This window comes from Cyrtonyx montezumae, unplaced genomic scaffold (assembly GCF_038088225.1).
Source record: "Cyrtonyx montezumae isolate F1298 unplaced genomic scaffold, pur_monq_1.0 scaffold_45, whole genome shotgun sequence".
NCBI classification, from domain to species: Eukaryota; Metazoa; Chordata; class Aves; order Galliformes; family Odontophoridae; genus Cyrtonyx; species Cyrtonyx montezumae.
In genome coordinates this window covers 1,004,904-1,022,212 of record NW_027072051.1, presented here as the reverse complement: position 1 = coordinate 1,022,212, position 17,309 = coordinate 1,004,904, and the positions used below count along the sequence as shown (strand labels likewise).

The window sequence follows — 17,309 nt, the reverse complement described above, 5'->3', positions numbered from 1 at the left end:
ATGGGGCTGGGGGACGCAGCCCCTCAGTGCACCCCCGGCCCCATTTCCACCTCCCCTCTTCCCTTTTCCCCATATCAGGGTGGGATGTGGCCAGGGACACTCCACCAGTCCCCCCATCCGTTCTCGGCGTCCCCAAGCAGTGTGGGGCACGGTGTTGGCAACAGAAAGAGCTTGAGGGATCACAACTGTACAAACAATAAATACGAGGTCTTTCTCACGCGCCGCAGCCAAGCACCGTGCCGGCCCTCCTCGGGCCTGGCCCTTCCTCCATCAGTCCCAGAGAGATCGCTGCTCCTCGGCGTCGGTCACTGCAGGGTCCCCAGGGGCTCGTCACGGTGAGAGTCACGAGGCAGGCGAGCATCTCGCTCCCTACTGCAGCAGCTTTGGTAGTTCCACCTGCAGGAGGAGATGCCCCGTTACCAGGAACTGGTCGGTGGTGGGGGCTGATGTGGGTTTGGGACCCAGCCTGTGCTGCTGGGGATGCTCAGAGCTCTGGGGTCACTGTTCCTTCCTGACCAGGCTCTGCTTGTCCCCATACCCCAGAGCAGTGCAGCTAGGGGTACAAAGTGGAAAGGGAGGCTTTGTGCTGGGAGGGATCTCCCAACCCCGTGTCCCTTTAAGGGATGGATCCCCTGACCCCACGCAGGGGATGGATCTCTTGACACCACGTGCCCTTCTGAGGACTGTGCCAGGGGATGGATCTCCCCACTCTGAGTGCTCTGCAAAGGGATGGGTCTGTCCCCACCCTGTGCTCTGCACTGGGGCCACAGACCCCACACTGTGTCCCCAGCCCCCCCGCTGCGCTACCCGAGTGACCTCACCCAGCACACCAGTGCTGCCAGGAGTCGTCCCCGCCGCAGCCCCGTACTCACCTTCTTGAGCTGTTTGAGGTTGCTGGAGCGGATGGCAGCCAGGAGCTGATCTCGTGAGCTCTTCTCCTGCATGGGCGCCCGGTCCCCCATCTTCCTCTGCGTGGCCGGGGACAGCGAGTTCCTCAGGTTCTCGTTGATGAGCGGTGGGGCGAGCGGAGGAGGGGGAGGGGGCGGCGCCGCGGGCGCTCCCCCCTTCTTGGGAGAGTTTTTGGGGGACGCTTTGGGGGACGGCTGCGGGGACCCTTTGGGGGACCCCTTTGGGGCTCCGACCTTGGGCACCTCCAGCAGATCCTTCTTCTCGCCGCGCTCCTGGGCCAGTTTCTGCTCCTGGAGACGCTTCTGCCTCTGCCTGTCCATGTTGCGGCTCAGCAGGTTGGTGACGGTCATGCGGGGCCCGGCCAGCTCGAAGTGGTAGCCCAGCTTGAGCAGCGTGGTGTTCTCCTTCAGCAGCTTGGCGATCTCCATCTCCGTCTTGCCGCCGCAGATGTGCCGCTGGTTGTGGAAGCGCAGCTCCGTCAGCGTGTCGTTCTGCAGCAGCGCCCGGAAAATGGCCAGGATGCCTTTCCCCGTGATGTGGTTGGAGTCCAGGTTGATGCTGGTCAGCACCTTGTTGGACTTCAGCATGATGGCGATGGCGAAGGCCACGTGGTCGTCGGCGCGGGTGTTGGCCAACGCGAACAGCTTCACCACCGTGTTGAACTCCAGCGCCTCGGTGAAGCGCACCAGGGTCTCGTTGTTGATGCAGTCCGAGTTGTTGACGTTCACCTCGGTGACCTCGGCGTCGTTGTTCTTCACCTTCTCGATGAGCTCGTCGAAGATGCTCGAGGCCTCGTCCTCCTTGGGCTGCTCCGGGGCGCTGCTGGGGGTGGGGGTGGGGCTGCTCTCGGACGCTGCCTTGGCCTCCTCCTTCCCCTCCTCCTCTGCCTCAGGCTGGGGTTTCTCCTTCTCATCTGCTTTGGATTTTTTCGAAGCTGAGCCCTTCTCCTCCTCTTTTTTATCTTTTTCTTTCTTCTCTTCTCCTTTGCTGTCTTTTTCTGCCTCTTTCTTCGGTTCTGAGCTCTTCTCTCCCTCCTTTTTGTCCTTCTCTGTGGTCTTCTTCAGTGCTGACCTCTTTTCTTCTTCCTTTTTGTCTTTCTCCGTCTCTTTCTTTGCTGCTGAGCCCTTCTCCTCCTCCTTTTTCTCCTTCCCTGCATCCTTCTTCAGTGCTGAGCCCTTCTCCTCCTCCTTTTTCTCCTTCCCCACATCCTTCTTTAACGCTGAGCCCTTCTCTTCCTTTTTGTCCTTCTCCGCATCCTTTTTAGCAGCCGAACCCTTCTCTTCCTCCTTCTTGTCTTTGCCCATCAGCTTTTTTTCCATGGCCTTGACCTTGTCGTTGATGGCTTTCTTGTCCTTGGTTTTGCTCTCAGACTCCTCTTTAGTTTTTGGCTCTGTCTTCTGAGCACTTTCTTCCTTCTTAGAGTCTTTCCCCACTCCTGTATCACGTTTTCTGGCCAGATCTTTGGCAGGAGCTTCTTTACCCTTTTCTTCTCCGTTCTTGACTTCCTTCTTCTCGTCCAGCCTGCCTTCCTAACAACAGAGGAACACGGAGGTGTCAGTGGGGCCCAGCCTGCAGTGCAGGGCAACATCTTACTGCAATGCCTGCAGGTAACTCCAGCGATTTTATCTTCCTTCTCCCCTCTCCATGCCTGGGGAGCACGTGAGGGTCAGCACTGTGCCTTGAACCCCCAGTTTGCATCCAGGGCCCCACAGCAGCCCCATCCCAGCCCTGTGCTGGCCCTCTGGGACCGCTGCTTGGTGGGAAGAACTGGCTGGGCCACCAGCAGTCCAGCCACAGGGACAGCATGTACCTGGCGTGCACACAGATGCCATCTGGGATGAAACTGTTTATTTAGCTAAGAGATTTCTTGGCTCCCCAGCACGGACCCTGGGCAGGCGGCACAGAGGCACGTGCCAGACCCACAGAGCCACGTCCCCACCCCCAGCAGTGAGGGTGGAAGGGGAATTGGGGTTGCCAAGACCTCCAGCTCTGAGCTGTGTGCCTGCTCCTGGGTGGGGATGGGGCAGGGGTGCACTGTGCCATCCCAAAAGACTGACAAAGAGGCATCGGGGTCTGTGGCAGGAGGTGCATGGCACAGGGCCCTGCTGCCTCACACACTGAGCCCAGCAGAGCCTTTCAAAGGCTTTGGGGGATGTTCTGGGGTGGAGGTTTCTTGTACAGCCCCTCAAGCTCTCCAGCCCCCTCTCTTCCATTACTCAAGCTGCAGCCAGCAGCCCCAACCCCACACCCAGAGCTTCAAAAAGCCTTCTCCTTTCCAGCTTGCGTTGTGCAGCTCAGTGATGAGGGCTGGGGGCTCCCCGACTGCCCAGGACAAAACAGAGTAAAGGTTTTGGCCAACAACAAGCAGATCTTGAAGAACAGGAGGAAAACTCTGAGGAGAAGTTGCTGCAAAACCTCCCATCCTTAGAGGAGGCAACGGATTTCTCCAAATAAGACAAAATGAGAGTGAAATAATCAGCCCTGCAAGGCAAAGCCTTATCTTGTTATCACATCGTTAGTGCTCTTATCATTAAAGCAGCTCTGTCCTGATCTGCTGCCACATGTCCAGTGCAGAGAGGGAAGGCAGCAGCGACCACTGCAGGGAAAGGGGAAGGTGAAATAGAAAGTGAAGGGAAGGAGAAAGAAAGGGAGGGGAAGGGGAGGTGGAAGGAGAAGGGGAAGGGGGAGGGGGGAAACATTTGTCCCCTCCTCCTCCTCTCTTTGCCTCCTGCAGCATGGCTGGGGCCATCCCCACAGCCCCTCCGTGGCCATCTTCAGCCATATTTACCTTGGGCACCCAGAAACAGGCACTCAGCACCCCTCCGTGCCATTATTAGGGGAATATTTTTACCCTGCGTGTCAGACCTTTAAAAATAAGCCTAATGAAAACAGCCTGGTACTGGGCTGATTAATCACCAGTGTTTTGATGAACTGAAATGCCTTCCCGTTTCCTCTAAATAGACTAAAATGAGCATTGCCATTGCTTGTTAGCATTTGCAACCCTCAAACCCACTCAGATGCTTCCTTAAAAGGCAAAGCAGGCCGGGAACTTCTTGCCTGGAATCCAAGCACTCACAGCCCGGTGTGAGCAGACAGGACCAGGCTGAGCACTGAGCCCCGTGCTGAGCTGCCACGGGGCTGTGGGTGAGCAAGGGGCTGCGCCGAGCACCTGGAGACCATCCCTTTCCCACAGCCCCTGCCGTGACAACAACACCCCTGCAGGCAACAGGACAGCTCTGCAGCCCATGGGAACCATGCAAATCCCAATGGCAGAGGGGATTTTGGAGCAGGGAGCAGCACGCATCCTGCCTGCATGCAGCCGTCGTGCAGCTCGGCCATGGGAGAAGGGGTGAGAGAGCTGGAGGAGCTCCCAGAACACAGGGATGTCCCCTGCTGTCCAAACACAGATCATTTTGCCCATGTGGGAGGGTTGTTCTCCCCAAGCTGTGCTCTGCATGCTGAAGCTCTGCGTGATGTGAACATCTTCCTGCCCCATCCCCCCTCTGCCATTGCTGTCACTTTAACGTGGTGCCTCGTTGTCCCTTTCCCTTCTGCTCCAGCCTTCCTGACCCCAGTGCTGGACACATCCTCGCCCTTCCCAGGCCAACGCTGTCCTCCAGGGACCGGCCAGCTCCTGGCCTTGACTTTTGCCTTGCTTTGCCTTCATTGGTGAATTAAAGCAGATAACAAAAGTCCCAATGGCGTTTCCCTTAATAGAACAGCCCCAGCTCGCCTGCAGTGACTCGCAGCCATTTCCCAAGGAGCCCTCAGAGCTGCTGGGTACTTTGCAAATGGGAAGTTTCCTTCTCTGACAAAAGCTGGTTTTAGAAGTCCAGGTTTTCTTCTTCCACGCGTTGTTTCCCAGCTCAGAACCAATGGGATGCTCCCAAACTGAGGCCTCTCTTCTGCTCATCCTCTCCCCAGCTGGGGCTGCGAGGGGCACTGTGTGCATCTCCAAGCCCTCCTTTGGATGTCTCGTTTGCAGCAGACTGAAGGAGCACTGAGGAGAGCGATGGGCAGGAAGGGATGGAGCGCCGTGCCACGTTGTGCTGCTGCCCATGGACTCCTCCTCCCTGCCAGGAGCTGCACATGAAATGCTTTGTTGGCTGCTGGTGGCACCCAGCTGCTGTTCCCACCATGGCAAAGCCTGGGGAAGTGGCACGGCTGATTTGTCCCTGCTCTGAGCCACAGAGACCACCGTGGCACACAAACGATGGCACCATGCTGCTAACAAGAGCGAGACGTCACCGATTCGAGCCCTTTTCCTGCTCCCTGTATCTCCTTATCAGCAAAACATAAACAGACAATAAAGCTCCCTGCCTGTGGCAGCTCGGCCCATATAAGCCCAACGCTCTGAACATCTCCGCGGGTTCGTCTGCATCCCTGTGGTGCTTTATGTAAATACACAACCCTCCTGCTCCCTGGCGTTGCTTCAGGCTGAGCAGAAACACTGAGCTTTTCCCACTCGTGCCCTTAGAGGGGCTCCTTGCAGGCGCACGGTGCCCCTGGCACCACTGGCAGCTCTGGGAAGGCCATGGCAGGCGGTGGTCCTTGGGGGGGGAAGGAGCAGCCCCACTGTACCAACAGGATGGGCTGATAAACAGAGCTTGAATCCAGCTGTTAGTCACAGAGCAGTAAGATGCTTCAGGAATGATACAGCTGGTGTTTTTCCCTCTGTTGTGGTTCCCCTCCAGTCTGTCCCGGCTGTGTACATTCAGAGCTTGTTTTTCTTCCAGATATTTCCATGAAAAAAAAACCCCACAACATTTGGCCACAAACATGAAACTGAAATGCCAACGTGGTCCCCCACGGTGTCACAGAAGGACTCCCCAGTGGGGACCTCACCTGCATGGATACCACCTTCCTCTGCTGTGGCACCATTTGTTCTCAGTGCTGAGTTAAGCTCCACCTGCACACCCCAGCAACCAGGGAGGAGAAACAGAGAGGGTCTTGGAGGACCATCCCATGGAGTTTTGAAGGGGCACGCTGCAAAGATTCCAGGTAACCACAGCTCAGTTAATCACACCGCTCAGTGCCACTGCTTCAGAACAGCTCCGTGTTCCCAGCCTGGACTCCTCTTGCTGTGTCTTTGCCTGCTGCAGCAATTAGAGATCTCATTTACTCAGTGATGAGCATTATCAATCCGCCCTCCCTGGAGGTGCAGGCCTGCAGCAGGGGTGCATCCGAGGAGCTGCACAGCCCCAAGCACTCGCTGGCAATAGGAAATGAAGATTAATTAATTAATGCATCGCCCAGCTATGCATTTGGCTGTGCAGCGCAGAGAAGTCAGGGCAAAGCTCACATCTATTTTGGGCTGTTTATAAACTGCCTCCTAGTTACCCAAGTTTGCCCTTTTCATCGCAGAGAAAGACAGTGTGTTGTTGTGGAGTCACGACAACCCCAGATCTGCCCTCCCCCTCCCACCCCCCACCAACACACACACAGCTTTTAGGAGGGAGTTGAGATGCCTGAAGCAGGTTTGAGTCTGAGAAAAGACCACAAGCAGAGCTGGGAGACTGGCAGGACACAAACCCTTCCCCTTGAAATGCACTGCTTCCCACTTCGGCAAAGCTCTGCACATCCACAGTGTGGGGAGGAGGGGATGGGGGGATCGGACCCTCCGTGGTCTGCAGCTTTCAGCCAAGGGAAGGCCTTGCAGGCAGAGCTCTGGCAGCCAGGGAGGGGAATTGTGTGGTGGGAATTGCTCCCCCAGCCCACGCTGAGCACCACATATAGAAGCGATGGCTGCGGTGTCCTCACAGCCTGGGAGAGATGCTTAACCCCTTGTGTAGGACTCCAAATGAAACCTGGACCTCTCATCTCTCCCTGTTTGCATTCTGGCTGCTCCCCGGACCCATGTCAGGACAGGAGCTCCGTGGCAGAACAGAGCAGGGGACCACAGGGATCGTGGAGTGCATCTCCGGGCTGCACAGCCCGCAGTGTGCCACTGCTTCCCCGTCACACCCTTGTATTTCAACACACTCAAGGATGAAAGATCCACCTCATTTTACTGAGTAGGCAACGGCCGAGCTCCTTACAAGGGACTTACCACTGGCAGATTTAGGCTAACTTCAGAATCATAAAAATCATAATGTTTCATTGCCCAGTGGGTTCTGTAGGACCAGTTTCCTGCACTTTAACTTCAGTGTCCCAACGCAGTCCGCACTTCAGTGAGCGCTCCCCTAACGAAGGACAGATTCTTCTCAGTGTGCAAGAAATGTGTCCCAGGAAAAAAAAAGTGTCCCAGGAAACAGTTACCACGTTTTTAAGATGCAAAGTGCTCTGTACAAATACTTATGATACCTCTGTACTCTCTCCATGATGCTGAGAAGGAGTTGAGAGTGAAACCAATCTTCTGCTCGTTCCTTTCTGCACAGATTTTCGCTCTCAGCCACCAAAGGCTCTCCGTTATTTCATTTCTTGTTAAAACCTTTCGGTGAGAGCGTTTCCTGGATGTGGTCCTTCAACAGAACACGACACGAGAAACGGAGCACTGCTTCCAAAACGCTGCTCCAGGAGGAGCTGAGGTTTTCCCTTCACCTTTCTGCCCAGGCACTGCTGGAAGCAGAGCAGCTCGGAGCCGTGCATGCCTCAGCCCAAGCAGGGATCCTAGCCCTGTCCTGCAGGAGCATTGCTGCAGTTCAGTTCAGCATTCTGGCTCAGCCTGCCGTGGAAAGCGAGGGAAACCAAATGCTTCCCAGCCTCCCACGCACCGAGCACATACCAAATATTCTTAGAGCAGAGGTTAATAAACGCTGCAGGGAAGTGGGACTGGCAGCCACTGAGGCGACGCACAGATGCATGGGATGAGGGCTGGCACGATGTTCTCTCGCCCTGAGCAAGATCTTAGAGGATTTACCCGATGCAGAGAAGGAGAGAAACGGACCCAAACCCAAATAAAAGAACGAGTTGTAACTGGATGATAAACACGAGAGAAGCGGCTTAGGGCAAATCCTGCTTCCTGGAGCGATGTGCACCAAGCAGCAAACTTCTCCCTTCCATTATTCCACAGGGAACAGAGATTGTTGAAGCCCCCAGCCCTGCTCAGAGGCAATGAGAATCCCCCTGACAGCAGCTTTGGCTTTTGGATAGCTCACAAGAGCCCTCGTTGGCTGCCAGCTCCCTGCCCCATCCCCTGGTCTGCCCACCACTCCTCAACGAGTCCCTTCAAACAGCTCTCACGCACAGAGCTGCCCCAGGAGCAGCCCGGCGTGGGGAGATGGGACTTACATCCACCGCCTGCTCCCTCTGCAGACGTTTCCTGGGCTCCTTCTCGTGGTGGTTGAGCACGGCGTCGTGGTTCTGCGTGCTGGCCAGGGTGCTGTCTGCTTGCTTCTTCTCACTCTGCTCTGCAGGGATGCTCCCGTCGGAATCCACCACATCCAGCTCCTTCTCCAGCTCCTCCATCTCCTCCGGAGACAGAGTCGACAGCAAGCTGTCTATGTCGGGATCTTCACTCACCTGTCGCCGATATTTGGCGACTTTGGACATCTTGGCCCTTTGGCGAGACACGGTTGCGGTTGTTGTGGTACCCAAAGCAGGAGAAAAAAACCAGAGCCGAGGCTCTCACACTGCTTCCCGCAGCGGCAGCAGGTGCTGAAGTGTTAAATCTCAGCTCTGCAGCCCGGGGTACGGTGCTGATGGAGAGGGGACATCCCTCGGCCCAAGGGTTGGCCAATACCAGGGCGCAGCCAATGGAGCCCGGGGGGAGGCGGGGAGTGGTGCTGTCGGGGCAGCCTGAAACCCGAGGACATTCCAGGGAACCATGCAGAGCTGCATGACCAAATTTAGTTCGGAGCATTTAGCCTTTTAAAGGCAATGGGCCAACGGAGTGAGAAAAACATGCAAAAATGCACAGCAGCTGGCAGGCTGCGGAGCCGGGGGCTGGGGGGGGCATCCCGGCCCCAGGGTGTGGGTAACAGGGTCAGTTTTGCCCCAAGCCCCCCATTTCCAGGAGGGCAGCTTGGTGCTGTGTTCCTGACAGCTCCAGGCTGAAATCTGCAGCAGCGTGCCCATCCCCGAGCTTCTTCCATCCTCATCCCAGTGCTCCCCAGTGTCTGCGGGGTCAGCCCGTCAGGGAGGGGCTGGCAGAGGTGCTGGTGTGGACTGCTGTCTGCACGGAGGAGGTGCAAAGCCTGGGAGGCACCAGCACTGCGTGCCCACCCGGCTCTGCTCCGTGGGTCTGAGCCCCGTGCTGGCCATGGGGTGCTTGGTCAGTGCTTCTGCACATTCCCCATCCTCTGCAGGGGTTTCTGCAGCTGTTCTTCATCGCAGCTCTCCCATTCCCCCTTGCCCAGCCCTACAGACATCCCTCCTCCTTCACAGGCTGAATTTCTGACTGTCTTCTGCTTCTGGTTCAGGCAGTGCCCTAAGCCTGGGCTTTGCTTGGAGGCACCTACTTTCCATCAACCTAATCCCGAAGCTTACTGGCATCTGCAAGTTCTCCCAGGGGGACGTGGTGGATGTGCTCTTTCTCTCCAACTTTCAAAGCAGCTTTACCCCATGCACAACATTTTGTGCCCATTTGATATGCTGATGGCTTCACCCTTTTTCTTCACTCCTTATCATCCCCCCCCTGGTATTTACTGCCTGCTTACTGCCTCAGGTCCCTCTCCCAGCCCATGCAAGCAGCATTCTGGCCTCCCCCACTGGAATGAGCTCTAAGATCTTCCACACCAGCCCGATTACCCTCCCTGCTGTCTGGTAGCTCAGATCTCACCCCGTGCACAGACACGGGCTGCTCCAGGTGAGCCCCTGGGCGCCTCGTGCTGCAGACCAGACATTCCCCATCTGCACGGGAAGCACGGGCTGTTTGTGTTCTAGGATTTTGCTTATCTCCAGCACTGCAGCACTCAGCTCCTGCTCATAGCCTTCCTATGATTCAGACACACAGCTGAGATTCCTTCCAGATTGGGGAAGGAACTGTTGTTTTCAGTTTCCAAGTGCGTTCTCTTAAACACCGTGCTACTGCATTTCGTCCCACATCACCCCATCACTCCTATCTCCCTGGTGCCCTGTGCTTCCCATCCACACTGACCACAGGAAGGCAGGGAGAGGATCAGGGGTCGCTCCAGCTGGTCCCAGCTTACAGCACGTGTTTTCACTGTGATTTATCTTGGCTGTTATGCATCCTTTTGGATGCTGGCGTAGCTCTGAAACCACCATGTTCCACATTGCTCTCAGTGCCAGAAGAAAACACTGGAAAAAATATCTAGGTTTCACTGCAGAATAAGAGGAAGAACTCTGGAGATGGTCGCAGTGGCTGCTCTTCATGTGCCAGCAGCAGCTGGGGCTGTGCAAATGCACGGGGTCCTCGTGCTGCAGCCACCACTGACTTAGTGCTGGCCCCTAGAAGCTCTGCACAGCATGAAATACACAGCATGGCACAGTGCAGCACAGCACGGAGCTCCATCACCTGCAAATCTGATGGCTCTGCATCCTCTGCTCTTATCGGGATTCCCATTCCCATGGCAACGGATCACCTCGGTGGCAATACCAGCTGTCTCCTCTGGGACACAGCAGTGTTACCAGCCACGTCTTAGGGATGAGGATCCAACACGGAGTGAGGTGAAGTCGCACCTGAGGGTCTCTGGCAGAACTCCCCAAGCCCACTCCCAGCTGCATTTCTGCCTTTTCTCCTATCAGCTGGTGGAGCACAAAGGAGAAACTGACGGATTCCCCCAAACTGTTTTATCTGCCCCTTCCTTCATCGCCTGGAGGGGGGAAGGTTGAGCCCCCGACCTTTGCATTTCACAGCACGTCCTTTGTAAAGCAAGCAGCATCTCCATGCTGCAGGTCTTCCCAGCCTCTCAAGCAGGAGCCCTCCCAAGCCCAACCGCAGCCCCACACCAAATCTCCCCCTGTACAGCTGTACAGGATGGGGGCTGAGCCGCTGGAAAGGCGCTCTGCAGAAAAGGACCTGGGGTCCTGGCAGATCAGTGGTGGACCGCAGGCTGACCAGAGCCAGGTTCCTGCGCAGCTTGCCATAGGGAACCCGCGTTGGGGCCGGGAGGTCCCTTCAAATCCTCGTGGTTTTGCGCTTCTGACATTTTCCAGCCGTTCCCTCTCCCGGAGCCGCACCACCACCTCCTGGCGGCACCCAGCGCTGCAGCACCGCTTCCCCGCGCCCTTCGATGGGGACAAACGTGGCACTCCGCCCGCGGAGCCGCGGTTGCAAGGACCCCTTCACATCAAGCTGCAGCCGCTGGAGCCCATCAGCCGTCCCACCGCTTCAGCCCACGATTTATCAGCGCGATCGAGCGCCCCGTGGCACCTGGGGCACAACCCACGCGCAGCTGAGGGAACCCTTACACGAGAGGGCTGCGTGGGGAGACTGAGTGCTGTGACACGCAGCCGGGAACCCACTTCCCCGCCGCTCTCAGCCCACCCTGAGAGACACAGGCGCCCACCGCCCAGGGCAGGCGACGGCACCGCCACGCGCCGGGCACTAGGACCCACCCACTCAGCTCCGCCCCCGGGGGCGTGGCCAAAGGGCACAGCGCATGCGCCACTCCGACATCAGCCGTCCCGCCCTCCTCCCCGGTTGGTCAGCGCTGGGGGGCGGCGGCCAATCGCGGGGCGGCAGGGCGGACGCGGTCGGCGGCGCGTGCGAAGATGGAGGAGTACGCGCGGGAGCCGTGGTGAGCACGGAGTGCCGTGGCGGGCTCCGGAGCGCGTGCGAGCGGGGCGGGCACCGCCTGAGGGGACACGGCGGCTCCGGGAGCGGGATGGGGGCGGAGGCGGAGGGGGCGGGAGGTGACCTTGGCGACGCCGCTGTCATGGCCGCCGCTTCCGGGCTGCGTCACTGCGGCCCGCCGCCGTGAGCCGTGTGGGGCCGCGGCCGCCCCTCCGCCCCCTGCTCTCCTCACAGCGCTTTCCCGCGCTGTGGGCCCTCCTGTGAGGCGTGCTCGGCTGCGGTCCCCGTCCCCGTTGGGCTCTGGGCTGTGGGAACGCTCTGACGCCGTGGGGAAGGGAGGGCCCCTTCTTGTGGCCTGGGTCTGTGACGAGCCATTGAACGAGGCCGCTCTTATCGAGCTGACGGAGGCTGAGGGCTGTGACGGAGTGTTTTGTTCATGGCAGCGCAGGAGGTGCAGTGAAAAGCACGGCGAGGAGCGAGCAGGAGGCAGCGTGCAGGGTCATGGAGTGGCCTGGGTGGATAAGGACCTCTGATCGTCTAGTTTCAACCCCCCTGCTGTGGGCAGGGAGCTCAGCTCAGCTCTGACAGCGGCTTAGAGGGGTGATAATAAAGCGTGAAATGGGGCTGCATCACCTGATTTCATCAAAAACTAGAGGGGGGTGGTTAGGAATGGGAGGTGGGAGCTGTGACAGGCAGTGAAAAAGCAGGGTGATGCACAGTGGGCAGCAGTCCATCCTCCCACTGCTGCTCGAGGGACTGAGAACGAGTTTTCTGCAGGTTAAAAACTCATGGCAAAACGTGCAGTGTGGCGAGCGTTCAGCAGAAAAGGAGCAGGAACTGAGTGAGATCACAAGAGCACACTGATGCTCTTAGTGCAGGGTCTGCGAGCCCTGGGCTTGCAGCTCTGTGTCGTGCTGGGGTTGCTGCTCGCTGCCCATGCAGCAGTCGTAGCCACCTGAGTGCTTGGCTTTTACTGTCAGGTTTTGATGTAAGATGAAAGAAACAAAAGAGCGTGGTTTGTGCATACGCTGCAGAATTCCCAGCAGCAGGAGCACGGCTAATTGCAGGCTGGTGCTCGCAGGAGCAGGGGAATTACAAAGCTCTCATGCTTGGCAGCAGTGTTGAAGGGGATGTGAGCCCCACATGAAAGCTCGTCTCTGCAGTTGAAAGCGTTTGCTGGGAGGAAGGTGCTGCTTGTTTGGAAGCATTTGATGCTCCACGAGGTTGCCCTTTGGCAGCTCTGCACAGGCGTTGCTGTGTTTTGTTTTAGTGAACTTCAAAGACCCTGGGTACATCAGAAAAAGCCTTTTCAGTTTAACAGCAGGTGACTTTGAAGTCTCTCAATAACCAGAAGTAAGGAAAAGTATGAGCAACTCAGGAAAGCAGTGTTTTGTGCTAGCTGTGTTGTTTGAATTTGCCAGTCAAGTTTTGTGTAGATCATGAGAACGAGTTAAATTAAAGTTATAATACATAATTAGGGCAGAGCTGATTGTCAGCTGGATTCCTGTGGAGGTTTTCCGTGATGGAAATACCCCTCTGTGTCACGTGTGAGCACTGTGCATGCAGTGCTTACTGCTGCAGTGAGCAGTGTGGTGGGCAGGCTTGCTTCCTCGCACCTCTTGTGGGCTCTGTGCCACTCGTTTGGATGGTGGATTCCCACCAGAGGTGTGAGTGGTGGGTCTGCCCCACAGCTCACAGCGTGACATGATGGAACATGCATTTCCATCTTTGTGTTCCTTTACAGTCCCTGGAGGATAGTGGATGACTGTGGAGGTGCCTTCACCATGGGAGCAATAGGAGGTGGCATTTTCCAGGCCATCAAGGGCTTCAGGAATTCCCCAGTGGTAAGTAAAGCCATTTGAGCAGTGCATTAGGAGTGCTTTCACAGTGCAGTGGGCTGTGTGTCACTAAGCAGCATGCAGCTAGGTCTCTCCTCTCCCTGGGTGAAAGCTCTGCTTTCCCTGTTGCTGCTGAAGGCAGCATGGGGTGCCTGCTGCTGGCTGCCCTTCAGCCTTCAGTGTGGCAGGCAGTGCAGAGCAGGGCAGAGGACTGCCCCTCTGCCTTTCTTTGACAAGTGAGAAGGCTCAAAGGAGGAATCTTTCTCCTTCAGAATTATATTAGGGAGCTTTGCTTTCTGTAATTGACCCTTTGATTAAATCTTAATGTTTTTAATAACACAATTTGTTTGAAAGTGGGGTTATGTTGAAAAGCACAAATGGAATGTGGAAGTTGAAATTTAGGTAACGAAAATCAGTTGTTTTTGCTTTCTTCAGCTGCAAAATCTCAACTTCAAACGTGGTGCAGATTTTGATAAAAGTAATACCCTGCTTCTCCTTGAACATAGGCTTGAAAACATTCCTCTGGCTTTTACAGAAGGGGCTTACAAGGGATGAAAGGGTTTTTTGTGGAGAGTGGGTTTTTGGTGTTCATATGTGACAGTTTCATTGCCTGAAGTTCCTTAATAAGCCATCAGTTTGAGTTTTGTGAATAAAATTAATAACTTTTTCCCAAGCCAGTCGGATCCTGCACACTTAGCACAAGCAGGATTATGTGCTTTACCACGTTGTTAATTTTGCTTGAAACTTTTAAAGTAAACCTATCCGTGCTTCCAAATGCTTGAAGCTAAAACAAAGCTTGAGTGTATGTTCTTTTAATCTCCCAGAATAATGCAGTATTAGAGCGTGCAGCTCTCGATCAGTTCCCAGCACACTCACAAAGGCACTTAAATTCTTTAAGGTAATGTCTGATGGTCGTACCTCATTTCTGCAGTTCACAGGTGTATTACAAAACTGTCCTAAGTTGTAAAGGAGCTGTAAAAATGCAATTTCTGTAAGCTCCTCATCATGGTGCTTAGAAATATGTGGTGCCCCTGGCACGTTGTGGTGGAAAGACTTCATTCATTCTGTCCTGATTGTAGGGAGTAAACCACCGACTGCGGGGAAGTCTGGCTGCTGTTAAGACAAGAGCTCCACAGCTGGGAGGTAACCCACTGCTCACTCACACTGCCATTGTAATCATCGTTTGGCAATCTTTTTGTCATGAAATGTGAATTAGTGAGGTTGTATATGAAATACGTGTGCATGCATAATGTGTATGTGACTTGGTTTTAATCTGTGTTTGGTTCTTGCTGGGCTTGAACACGTGTGAAAGCGAGCGTGTCTTGGTGGTGTGGCTGCAGTAAGGTTGGCTCGTCTGCTTTCTCTGAACTGGTTCTGTTCTTTGTCCCAACGTGCAGGTAGCTTTGCAGTGTGGGGAGGTCTGTTCTCCATGATTGACTGCAGCATGGTCAGAATGAGGGGGAAAGAAGATCCGTGGAATTCAATCACAAGCGGAGCCCTGACTGGAGCCATCTTAGCTGCCAGGAGTAAGAAGGGGAGCTCTGGGGAGGGAACTCGTGGAGAAAGCTTTGTATTCTGATGGGCACTGCAGTGAAGCTGAATTCTGTGATTCCCAAACTGGAATTCATTTTGTAAGAAGAACTGAAAGATAATCTTAGATTTGTGTCCTGTGCTTATGAAAGTAATAATTATGTTCTCAAACGTTACCACTGTTCCTTTGTTTCCCCGAGGAAGAGTTGCCTAGTAATTATTCCTTTATTAGTGATACTAATGAGGCTTAATGAATGCAAAATTATGACTGAGTCTGCTCGTAGGAGAGGTTATAAGTATAGAAAGAGAGCTGTAACATGCAAAGTAATGCAACAAAAAAAGAAACAAGTGTCGTTTTGTCCTTGTCTTTTTAGATGGACCCGTTGCCATGGTTGGCTCTGCTGCAATGGGAGGGATTCTCCTGGCTTTAATTGAAGGAGCTGGTATTCTCTTAACAAGATTTGCTTCTGCACAGTTTCAGAATGGTAAGGAGCCTTCACTGCAGCAGCACGAGGCTTCTGTTGTGCAGCCTCTGCTGATGCACCCAGTCCTGTTGTGGAGTAAATCTGCTCCACCACTTGACAGCTTCCAAGTCTGTAAGCAGTCAGAGAAGAGCTGCACACTGCTGCACACAAGAGCTTTTAAATTTTCTCTTTGTGGGATGACAGGTCTAGAGACATCTACACCTAAATGAAGTGGCAAGATTGGCTATCACTCAGCAGTGTAAAGGTATAGGAATTGGGGGGGGGGGTGTTGTTCCAGGCACAGGGGAACATGGGGCTTCAGAGAGACTTGGGATTCATCTGAGCAAAATGTGCAGATGTGGGTGGTGTTATCAGAACAGTGCTGTGAGGCTGGGAGCAGTGCTGCCAGGCTGAGCTGTGGGCTGCATGCAGCTGATTTTAGTGAGGTGGTAAAGATCAAGCAGATACAGACAGGAGATTTCAAAGAGGGGTAGTGGTAATGATTGGATTTCCAGAAACCAGATCCCTTTTGTTTTCTAAGTGCAACACAAGCTGAGATGTCAGTGAGTCTGTAACCATTTATGTAAATACTTGCCTGCTTGAAATAATTAATACCTCTGTTGCCCCACCTCGTTTTGGGAGGAATACAGACAAAAACACTTGTGTTGAAAGGATTAGTGGCAAGCCACTAATTCCTGGTAGGATTCCTCTCTCAGGTTTGTTCACTGACGTTCTTTGTTCTGTCTGAATTAGTACAATTTCTACAACGATTCTGTAATACAAGAGCTTTTTAAAATGAACCTGCTTTAGTGAAAGGTATCATCTGTCTGTCACAGTGGATTCTCTTGAAGCTTGGCACGTAAGCAGCATATTGCTTCCCTCAGCAGAATGTCAGTAAGAGGAGTTGGGAAGCTGATCCACGACGACTCGTTCCATTTCACTGCCTTGCTTTATTGTGGGGCAAGGTACCAAGGATGAACCTTTACAGAGTGCTCAGGTTCAGCTGCAGGGCAGTAAGGCATAGGTTTCCAGTGCCTTTCGGTGGCTGAAAATGTTTCCCTCCCATTGTTCTGATTTGTTCTCTTGCAGTAAAAGAGATTTAAATAAGAATTGTTCCTTATTGAAACAGGTGTAAAGCTCCTGATTTTCTTAGAATGAAAAAAATCAAACGTGAAGTCGTTATTGGCTTCACTGATTTCAGAAGGGATTTGTTCAAAGAAGAACACTGTGTTTCATGCTTCAGTAGGAAGAATGCCTTTTCTTTTCGTGTTTTTGACCTTTTTCCTTCTCCCTTTTCCACAGGCCCTCAGTTCACAGATGACCCCTCCCAGCTGCAGCCCTCTCCGTTTGGTGACTACAGACAATACCAGTGATCATCCTCATTCTGTTAGTTCGTACTGTAGCTGAGCTGTAATTTGAAAGGCTGGAGGATCAGGATACGGTATGTCTTTACACCAGTGGTAGTCTCTTACCCAAACCATGCCGAGAGGACCTTCAGCACTTGTCAGTGGAAAGCTGCACAGAACTTTTAGAAGATGGCAGATCTATTTATTCGTAACAGATTCCATTGCTGTAATGTTAATACGTGTCTGATAGAATACATGGAGATTTAAGAGAAGGACCAAATGGAGTCTTGTAATCCTTTGGCCATGGGCTGAAGTGAATGTCTGTGAAGCCTTCTCTGGGATGGGCATTGACCATCCACAGTGAATGCAATTGGAATTCCCCCTCTTCCCTTTTGGGTTTAGGGAAAGTGTTAATCTACGTGCAGTTTTACATCCCAGAAGTGAATAATACTGGAATGTACAAGTCAGTGAAAGCTACTTCCAGCAATCCATGTTCATCTGTTCTTTGTTTACCACACTGCTGTCATGCAAACCAAGTTCTTTGGTGGATCTCCAGGCTGCAGCATACCTCCATCTGTCCCCTACA

At 54.1% G+C, this 17,309-nt stretch overlaps 2 protein-coding genes across 2 annotated transcripts; one reads left to right on the top strand and one right to left on the bottom strand.

The window, feature by feature from the left end:
- Positions 1-186: 186 nt before the first annotated feature.
- On the bottom strand, positions 187-8,569 carry LMOD1 (leiomodin 1). The gene is made up of 3 exons (XM_065747568.1): positions 8,140-8,569; positions 873-2,438; positions 187-396 (listed from the first exon to the last, which is right to left on the bottom strand). The coding sequence occupies exons 1-3, from the start codon at positions 8,398-8,400 to the stop codon at positions 370-372; spliced, it is 1,854 nt and encodes a 617-aa protein (XP_065603640.1). The 5' UTR covers positions 8,401-8,569; the 3' UTR covers positions 187-369.
- A 2,891-nt stretch (positions 8,570-11,460) lies between these two features.
- Positions 11,461-17,103, top strand: TIMM17A (translocase of inner mitochondrial membrane 17A). The gene is made up of 6 exons (XM_065747557.1): positions 11,461-11,549; positions 13,290-13,389; positions 14,463-14,526; positions 14,781-14,909; positions 15,288-15,398; positions 16,680-17,103. Exons 1-6 carry the CDS (start codon positions 11,524-11,526, stop codon positions 16,748-16,750), a joined length of 501 nt encoding a protein of 166 aa, XP_065603629.1. The 5' UTR covers positions 11,461-11,523; the 3' UTR covers positions 16,751-17,103.
- Positions 17,104-17,309: the final 206 nt, after the last annotated feature.

What these genes read in the sequence shown, in the direction of transcription:
- LMOD1 (XM_065747568.1), bottom strand. Translation starts at nt 8,400, where the DNA reads ATGTCCAAAGTCGCCAAATATCGGCGACAGGTGAGTGAAGATCCCGAC. An exon ending in AGAGGGAGCAGGCGGTGGAT is followed by an intron (nt 2,439 to 8,139) that starts GTAAGTCCCATC and finishes CTCTGTTGTTAG; the next exon opens with GAAGGCAGGCTGGACGAGAA. An exon ending in ACCTCAAACAGCTCAAGAAG is followed by an intron (nt 397 to 872) that starts GTGAGTACGGGG and finishes CTCCTCCTGCAG; the next exon opens with GTGGAACTACCAAAGCTGCT.
- TIMM17A (XM_065747557.1), top strand. Translation starts at nt 11,524, where the DNA reads ATGGAGGAGTACGCGCGGGAGCCGTG. An exon ending in GAGTACGCGCGGGAGCCGTG is followed by an intron (nt 11,550 to 13,289) that starts GTGAGCACGGAG and finishes GTTCCTTTACAG; the next exon opens with TCCCTGGAGGATAGTGGATG. An exon ending in GCTTCAGGAATTCCCCAGTG is followed by an intron (nt 13,390 to 14,462) that starts GTAAGTAAAGCC and finishes TCCTGATTGTAG; the next exon opens with GGAGTAAACCACCGACTGCG.